A 9,942-nucleotide genomic window follows, 5' to 3' on the forward strand; every position below is an offset into this window, starting at 1 on the left:
TTTAATATATACAAATTTATAATATTCATCAATTAAATATTATTATAAATATATTTTTTAAAAAAACAATTATTACACAAATCAACAATGTCAGTATATGACATGCATAATAATACATTCTAATCAGATTCTAAAAATTACTGTTAAATTTGAAAATAAATAAGATTAGAACTTAAAAATTTTGTAACATTTCAATAATTCAATAATTTTATGACACTTCTAAAAAAAATGTCTTACTTAACACCGTAGAAATAGTGTAATTAATTGTTAAAATGATTGGTTCATTTTATTAATTAACTAACCATGGTCTATAAAGTTGTTTGACCCATTTTCTATTTGGATAAATTAGATAACCCCTTCTCTCTCACGCATTAAAAATAACCTTACAAACCCCTGGTCCGGTAACTCCACCTCAGATAAAGCAAACGACAAAATGTTGATTGTGATTTGGAGGCTTTGTCTCGGAACCTAAACAATCAAGAAACTGGGAGAAGGCGCGGTAACGTTGGAGGACCATAATTGGATATCCCAGTTGCAGTGAAATTTAACAAAAACTTATCATTCATCTATGATTTTTCTAAAACTAAATCGCTCTTTTTACATGATAAATGATTTTAATTTTATGTAGCATACAACGTAACTTACTCTTGCAGGGAAAATTGGCTTCAGTCTCAGCCACAAATTCATCCTCCCGCTGCGCAAATGGAACTATCACAAGCATCTGACGTCTGACGATATATATGCAAACATAAAATATGATGATTTATGAACTTAACGAATTAGTAAGTTACACTCTTAGTTATCATCATGATCCTTTCTTAAGAAGGCTCGGTAAATGAACATAATATCGTCCAATTTCAGTTGACTAACCGCTGAATATTAGGAAACAAAATTTAGGAGAAATTCACATGATCCTCTTCATTGATATTTATACCAGTCATACGCACACAACAGAACACATATTGACACCACAGAACTACTACCAAAGACAAGAAAACACACTCTATAGACAGACTCTCAGACGCACCCACCACCAATTGTAAGACTAACACCCCACAAACATACTATCAATATCAAACACATCCCATGGCCTTAGTCAACTTCCTCCATCTTGCTCTCCTCGGCACCATCCTCCTCCAGTGGAGGCATATCTTCATCCCCACCAGTCTCCTCTTCATCGATGCTGAGACCGAGCTTCAGCATCCTGTGAATTCTAGCAGCAAACGTGTTGGGATCATCAAGGCTGAAACCAGAAGTCAAGAGTGCTGTCTCAAAGAGTAGCAACACGAGGTCTTTCACTGACTTATCATTCTTATCAGCTTCAGCCCTCTTTCTCAGCTCCTCCATGATTCCATTGTCCGGGTTGATCTCCATGGTCTTCTTGCTAGACATGTAGCTACTCATGCTGCTATCCCTCAAAGCCTGAGCCTTCATGATCCTCTCCATATTCGCAGTCCAACCATACTCCCCAGTCACCAAACAGCATGGGGAATCAACAATTCTATCAGAGACAACCACCTTCTCAACTTTGTCTCCCAATATCTCCTTAATTGTCTTGCAGAGCTCCTCAAAAGACTTCTTCTTCTCCTCTTTCTTCTTTTTCTCCTCCTCGCTCTCGTCATCCAACGTCAACCCTTCCTTGGTAGCAGACACCAGCTTCTTCCCGTCATACTCCTTCAGCTGCCCAACAGCATACTCGTCAATAGCATCCACCATGAAGAGCACCTCATAGCCCTTCTTCTTGAGTCTCTCCAAAAACGGAGAATTCTCCACGGCCTTCTTGCTCTCTCCGGTGATGTAGTAAATATCCTTCTGACCCTCCTTCATTCTTGTAACATAGTCCTTCAGGCTCGTCATTTCATCCCCACTTTTCGTAGAGTGGTACCTGAGCAAATCAGCCAACTTCGCTCTGTTCTGGCTATCCTCATGGATCCCCAGCTTCAAGTTCTTCGAGAAAGCATCATAGAATTTGTTGTAATCCTCTTTATTCTCCGCGATCTCGTTGAACATCTCAATGCACTTCTTCACAAGGTTCTTCCTGATCACCTTGAGGATCTTGTTCTGCTGCAGCATCTCGCGAGAGATGTTGAGTGGGAGATCATCAGAGTCAACCACACCCTTGACAAATCCAAGATACTCCGGAATGAGCTCTTCACAGTTGTCCATAATGAACACCCTCCGAACATACAGCTTGATGTTGTTCATCTTCTTCCTGGTGTCGAACAAATCAAAAGGTGCTCTTCTGGGCACAAACAAAATGGCCTTGAACTCAAGCTGACCCTCCACTGAAAAATGCTTAACGGCCAAGTGGTCCTCCCAGTCATTGGTGAGACTCTTGTAGAATGACGCATATTCCTCCTTGGTAATCTCCTCTGGCTTGCGCAACCAGATTGGTTTCTGCTTGTTAATGAGTTGCCACTCGTGAGAAACCTCCTTAATCTTCTTCTTCTTCTTACCGTCCTTCTCTTTCTCTTTTTCTTCATCAACCTCCTCAACGTCCCCCTCCTCTTCCTTCTTGGGCTCATCATCCTCGTCATCACTGATCTCTTTCTCAGTCGTCGTCTCCGTCCAGAGGTAAATAGGGTAGCTAATGAATTCAGAGTGTTTCTTCACAAGATCCTTAATCCTCCTCTCCTCCAAGTACTCCAACTATAACAAACAACCAACATAAAATTAACCATGGAGAGTTGAATTGTTGATAATTGATTATTTAATTAAAGATTTTCTACTTACCTGATCTTCCTTGAGGAACAAGGTAATCTTAGTTCCTCTTCCGAGTTGTTCGCCATTGACATCCCTAGTAACGGTGAAGGAGCCACCGGCTTGCGATTCCCAAATGTATTGTTCATCGTCGTTGTGCTTGGTGGTGACGATTACTTTCTCGGCGACGAGGTAGGCGGAGTAGAAACCAACGCCGAATTGACCGATCATGCTGACGTCAGCACCAGCCTGCAAGGCCTCCATGAATTCCTTGGTGCCAGACCGTGCAATGGTTCCCAAATTGTTCACCAAATCTGAAGCACACACGATTAATTAATTAACAAACAGAGTATTGATTAATTAATAGTAACTAAGGAAGAGGCGCATGCATTACCATTTACCTGCTTTGGTCATGCCGACGCCACTGTCGATGATGGAGATCGTCTTGTTAACCTTGTCAGGGAGCAATCTAATGAAGAGCTCTGGCTGAGCATCCAGCTTGCTCTTATCGGTGAGACTCTCAAATCGGATTTTATCCAGAGCCTACAAGTATTCAAATTAACAAGGTTGAAAACTAAGGAAACGGAGAATTAGAACTTAGAAGAAGAGAGAAGAGTAACTTACGTCAGAGGCATTGCTGATAAGTTCGCGAAGGAAGATTTCTTTGTTGCTGTAGAAGGTGTTGATGATGAGGCTAAGGAGCTGGTTGATTTCCGCCTGGAATGCGAACGTTTCGGCTTCCGCCATTGCACCACAACAGTAAGATGATTACAGATCACAATCTCTATTTCCTTCTTTGATTCAAAGGGGGCAGATGAAGGGGATTTAAATAGCAGAGCCCAGCGTTGGATTTCGATAACCCACGCCACGCATACTCTAGAATCTTCTACTTTTCTCTCCATCCTTTGAAAATATATATTTTTTATATTTCGGGTTTTTTTGGCGCTTTAGTTCCATTCCACTCATGCACAAATTTAAATGTAATTACCAATTACTAATGTACTATAACTTCAAAATCATAAATCATAATATTTTGGGCTCTGCGAGTACATAGGTTACTTATTTTCGTCAGCGAATCGCGAATTTTCTCCCTAGGCTCAGGCTGGTGTTAGTTCCAGAATCTGGAACTTTCTCCTAACTTCCTCCCTTTCAACGTGATTTGTCTTAACGCTATTTTAATCATTTAAGAATTCTAATTCTACACTAAATTGAATTTGCAAAAGAATACTATTTTATACACATTAACAGCAAATAGTTAGTAAGAGTTTTATTATTGTTAAAATAAATTTCAAAATTATTTAATTATTATTATAAGTTATTTGTGTTTTCTAAATAATTACTAAAATACTCAATAAAATATACATTTTATACTATTTTTAAACAGTAATTTATAAAATATTTTAAAATGATTAGCCTCATGATGCAATTTTCCTTTTAAATATAATTAGTGGTAATTAATAATTAAAAAATTATTATAAAAATTTGTGAGCTTAATTTTTCATCAATAATTATATATATACACACACGGTATTTATAGTTTTTAAAATCTAAAACTAAACAATTTATTATTAGACTAAAACTAAAATAAACCCATCTTTTCATAGACAAAAAATTAAGTTAATGATGAGAAATTCAAGTAAATTAGAGACTTAATTTTAATTTTTAATTGTCTTCATTGTAAAAGTAAAATTTAAATTTTATGGTGATATTACAAAATAAATTACTTGTTATAAATTTTAAATGTATTTTATATTTAAAAAATTATTATAAATTTTAATTATAATATAATTTATATATTAAAAATATTTATTTATTATAAATTTTAGTTATATAAAAATAATACTTATCTCATGCATTGTATATATTAAAAAGATAATTCTCTTAAAAAATACAATTTTTTTAAACAACTATGTATTAATAATAATTTTTAATTTATAACATAATATTATATTTTTAATTGAATTATTTATTATAAAGTATATTTTAATTTAGTTTTACAATTTTTCATTTTGTGACATAATTGTATATAATTTTAGTGTTAATTTATTGTATTGGAAAATCAAGTTGACTCATTCTTATCTTGTATCAATGAGATTGAGTTTGAGTTTAAATAAATAGTCTAACTAACAAATTAGGTTAAAGTAAGGATAATTTTGTCCTTTGTTTATCCATACTCAAGAGATATATATTTTTGGATAATCATAATGTTGGTACGAAATATTTATTATCAAAAATAGTAACTAATTTTGTTAAAAATTATAAGTAAAGTCGTCAAATAGCTCAACCTAACCGAAGTTAGCCAATTAGAAAATGATGAGAAATGAGATAGTATAGTTTGATCTACCTTTTACACAAGTCTTGTTATCTCTAATTTGACCTGACTTGTTAGAATGTCAAATTAGACCATATTAAATATCTGTTAAGAACAAAAGGCATAAATTGGGAGCAAATAAACTCTTTGTATTCTCATTCACATTGCAAATGAAATATTACATTTATTTATAGCAGAAAGAAAAAATAACGTTTGCATCTTTAAATGTCACTCATAATTAACACCATTAATACTATTATAGGAATACCAAGCAAAACAAAACTCCTAATTTAAGTTTCATAGCAAATCTCCCCCTTAAACTTAATTACTTTTCCCATCTCTCATTCCAATCAGCCTTTTACAATTCTCCAGCAGTGTATTTGGCAGTGGCTTGGTGAATATGTCCGCAGCTTGAACTCGGCTTCCGACATGCTCCAACTCGACCTTTCCTTCTCTGATCTGTTCTCGGATGAAATGAAATCGGACGTCGATGTGCTTGCTCCTTCCGTGATTAACCGGGTTCTTTGCCAACTCGATTGCCGACTTGTTATCAACTCGGATCACAACCCCTTCATCTCGGATCACTCCCATATGCCTCAGTAAATTTGAAAGTCAAACTGCATGACATACGCTCCAAGAGGCCGCCACGTACTCGGCCTCGCAGGTCGACAGAGTTACAATGGGCTGCTTCTTTGACAGCCAAGTAAAAGCCGTATTCTGTTGAGATTTCCGTTGAAGTACTTTTGTTATAATTGTAAATCAGTTTAATTCTATCAACGGTCTCAAACACGGCAAGTATATTGGTCGTTCAAGTAGTAAAAATATCGTATTCACAGGGATTAGAAGGTAAAATAAGCATTTATTGACTATTCGTGACTAAAGAATGATTCCAATTTCATAGTTGTCATGGGAATTCAAGGTTATGACTATTGGAATGTTAAACTACAAAAATAATTTATTGTGAGTGGAAAAGGTTAGAGATGGTATAATGGTTTTGTGAGGTTGTGGGGGTTAGATTTCACCGAACGTCAAACTAATGAATCCTTAATCTCTTGTTACATACATTGCTTAGTCAACCCATAAGTTTACTCAAACCTAATCCCTTAGAGAAAGAGCCTAGGTGCGGATATTGAATATCAATCCCTTGAGTACCCAATACCTACACCCGCATTACAAATTAGAGTTTAAGACTACTAATGGGTCAAGCTCTATCCCTAGATACAATCTCCACTAGGCATATGTTCCAGAACTAGTTTCAATGGTATTTCCCAATACTAAATGAAACCTTAAATCATGCAAAGGGTGATCAATCCAACGCAAGCATTAAGCATCGAAACGTACACAACAAAGAATGAAACAACATGTATATATATCATTAAAAACGTAAGGATTACAATAGAGTACGTTGGTTACATCTAACCCCACAAAAATGGGTAGAACCACTCAACAATGAGGGTAAATACAAAATAGAGATGAAGGGAGAAGTGAAGAACCGAAGGAAAGATCCACACACGAATGGTCCCAAGCCCTGGGAATCCCTTCCGCAGCTCCTGGAGGCGCCCCTGCGTGAATAAGGGAGAAACCCTCGAAAATGGCTTCAAATACGAGCTTGGGGAGTCAGATTAGGGTTTCCGCGCCCGGCGCATAAGTCGTAGCGCCCGGCGCAGGGCCTTCCAAGAAGTTAAGCATTTTCTGCCTCAGTACACACCCGGCGCAATTCCTTTTGCGCCCGGCGCAGTGTCTTCCAGAGACTTTGAGTCACTCTCTATCTCGATCACGCCCGGCGCGGGTCATCTTGCGCCCGGCGCAGCCACCCTGCTCTGCTCCTTAGCTTCTTATATTTCCAATCCTAAGAGTCTTCAATCCTCAATTCTCTAGCTCAATACCTGCACAAAAAATGAGGTGTATTAAGGTATTGTTAGCTAAATTTGGGTTAGTTATATCTGCACACAAAATGAACCAAAAAGAGAACAATTATATTGCAATGGTTCAAAGAATGAGTGGAATTGCTCATTAAGCCTTGTCCAAAAAGAAGTAAAATTGAGACTTAACATATTCCCGAGTAAGAATACATAACCCGAAGTACTCTTCCGATCATCAACATCTTCACACCAATCACTATCCGAGTAACCCACTAATCGGTAGTCATCTGATTTTGAATAGAAAAGACCAAGTGATAGGCTTCCTCGAACATATCTCAGAATTCTCTTCAAGGCCTTCCAATGTGTGTAGCTTGGATCCTCCATGAATCTGCTCGTTATCCCAACACTCAACATTAAGTCTGGTCTCGTGCTTGTAAGGTATCTGAGACTTCCGACTAAGCTTCGATATCTCCCAGAATCAGCTCGTTCTCCTCCATCAAATTTTTTAGAGTTTAGTTCCTGGTTCCATTGGAGCAGAAACCGGGTTGCAATCCTCCATTTTAAACTTCTTTAGGATTTCAAGCGCATACCTTTCTTGGGATATAAAAATCCCTTCATCCGATTGCTTCACTTCTAGGCCAAGAAAATATTTCATCAGGCCTAAGTCTGTCATCTCGAACTCTTTCTTCATTATCTCCTTGAACTCCTTAATCAGTTTTGCATTGCTTCCAGTGAATATGAGGTCGTCGACATAGAGAGCAACTACCATCATATCCTTTTCTGATTTCTTTATGCACAAGGCATGCTCGTACGGACATTGTTCATACCCGTTTTTCTTGAAATACCCATCAATTCTTTCATTCCAGGCACGAGGAGCTTGCTTTAGCCCGTAGAGGGCTTTTCTCAGTCTCAGCACCTTTTTTTCATCTCCTCTCTTCAAGTACCCGAGTGGTTGCTTTTGAGATCAGGCACGTAGTATACATCTCTGATCTCTCCGATTTTCCCATTTCTTTGTTGATACCAGTTCGTTTCTCGGCCTTTGACGGCTACTTTTGATGCATCGCCGAAAGAAACGGATCCGAACTCCTCCTTTGAAAGTATTTTGAATAAATGCTCGTCACCACACATGTGGTTACTTGTGTCGGTGTCCAAGTACCAAACTGAGTTATCAGAACAACTCGATTTGATCTCGGAAGAACAGCTCGGTTTGATCTCGGTTTTTTGAATGGTTGTCACCAGCAACAATCCTTCATCTTCTTCCTCGGCAAGAAAGTTTGTTGGTTCCTCCTTTTTCTTCTCGGACCTACAATCTTTGGAAATATGACCCAGATTTCCACAATTGTAGCATTTGATCGAGTAACACTCCTTGGCAACATGTCCATACTTTCCATAGTTATAACATTCAATATTGTTATTTGTGTTTGATCGGCCACCCCAGGTCTGACCTCGGCCTCCCCGAGCCTGACCTCGGCCACGCCGAGCCTGTTGGCCGACATACTCATCACCTCGTCCTCTTCTTCCTCGACCACCTATGCCTCTACCTCTTCGTCGACCTCTAGTACTCTGAGCATAGAGCACCTACTCCTCCTTTATTGTTGCCTTCGCCTGGAGAGCCTGTTCAAGAGACTCCCCCTTCTCCTTCTTATTCTTCTTTCTCTGCTCATGCGCCTCCAGGGACCCAGTAAGCTCTTCGACAGTGAGCGTTGACAAATCCTTGAACTCTTCGATTGCACACACTATATTCTCAAAGTCATCTGTCAATGACCTTAAGATCTTCTCCACAACTCGGCTTGAGGGAAGATTCTCTCCATTCCTGTTTAGTTTGTTCGCCACAGTTTCTACCCGAGTGATAAATTCGGATACTCCTTTGGACTCCTTCATTCTCATGTTTTACAGTTCGCCCCTAAGGGTTTGAAGCCGAACTTGCTTCACGCGTTCATCTCCATTTTTTGCTTTCTCGAGTATATCCCATGCCTCTTTTGAAGATTTAGCATTAGCTATCTTCTCAAAACCCGACTTGTCAACAGCTCGGTACAACAAATACAATGTTGCCTTGTCCTTTGCTCGAACAACCTTCAATGCATTCAGTTGGGCATTTGTATACCCCTCGGTAGTCACCGGTTCCTCATGCCCATTCTCAACCACATCCCAGTTATCTTGGGAGCCGAGAAGGGTCTTCATCTGCAGCTTCCAGTTATCGTAGTTGACATCTTTAGTCAACTTGGGTAGTGGAATGCCATTAGTTAATTCTGCCATCTCTCTTGAGTGTATACGCTCCACTCACACACCTCACAAGACTTTTTGACACTCTTCTCTCGGGCTGGGTACACCGCAACACTTTTGCAGGTCCGCTCACACACTCACCTCACACACACAAGCTCTGATGCCAATTTGTTAAGAACAAAAGGCATAAATTGGGAGCAAATAAACTCTCTGTATTCTCATTCACATTGCAAATGAAATATTACACTTATTTATAGCATAAAGAAAAAACAACGTTTGCATCTTTAAATGTCACTCATAATTAACACCATTAATATTATTCTAGGAATACCAAGCAAAACAAAACTCCTAATTTAAGTTTCATAACAATATCTGTAAGTAGTTCAATAACGTTCAATAGTGGATAGTCCAATAAATTCAACAACAAAAATCGTTAAAATAAACATTAATATCATCTTAAGAAAGTAAGTTAAGAGTCTAACTTAAATTCACGAAATTGGTTTGAAAGGTAAATGTAACTCCCCATGTATAACCCGATAATACACTATCAGTATTCTACCAAATTACTGAATTGTTTTTACTTAGTTCAATTCATTCTCAGTGTAGCACAACTTATAATTGAACACCCTTCACGAACTGGTTGACTTTAATAATCTACTTAAAGTAGATATGCCTTGCAGTTTATTAATATCTAATGATTTGTGAGCTACACCTAATCATAGCATTCCATTGTTCTGCTGCAAATAGAATGCATAAAGCTATCATCTTTACTGTCATGTTTTATGAAAATAAGAAACCACTTTCTATTCCATTCTCAGCAATATTTTGGACTTATGGAGGATAACA

General features: G+C 37.9%; 1 protein-coding gene across 2 annotated transcripts; it reads right to left on the reverse strand.

The window, feature by feature from the left end:
• Positions 1 to 892: 892 nt before the first annotated feature.
• LOC109789073 (heat shock protein 83) lies at positions 893 to 3,513 on the reverse strand. Of its 2 annotated transcripts, XM_020347940.3 has the most exons (4): positions 3,325 to 3,513; positions 3,102 to 3,243; positions 2,734 to 3,014; positions 893 to 2,649 (listed from the first exon to the last, which is right to left on the reverse strand). In XM_020347940.3, the coding sequence occupies exons 1-4, from the start codon at positions 3,445 to 3,447 to the stop codon at positions 1,093 to 1,095; spliced, it is 2,103 nt and encodes a 700-aa protein (XP_020203529.1). In that variant the 5' UTR covers positions 3,448 to 3,513; the 3' UTR covers positions 893 to 1,092. The 2 variants fall into 2 exon arrangements, with proteins under 2 accessions (XP_020203529.1, XP_029126457.1); XM_029270624.2 differs by lacking the exon at positions 3,325 to 3,513 and having other exon boundaries at positions 3,095 to 3,224.
• Between the last annotated feature and the right edge of the window lie 6,429 nt (positions 3,514 to 9,942).

Source organism: Cajanus cajan, chromosome 7, assembly GCF_000230855.2.
Source record: "Cajanus cajan strain Asha chromosome 7, NIPB_CcT2T_4, whole genome shotgun sequence".
Lineage (NCBI taxonomy): Eukaryota > Viridiplantae > Streptophyta > Magnoliopsida > Fabales > Fabaceae > Cajanus > Cajanus cajan.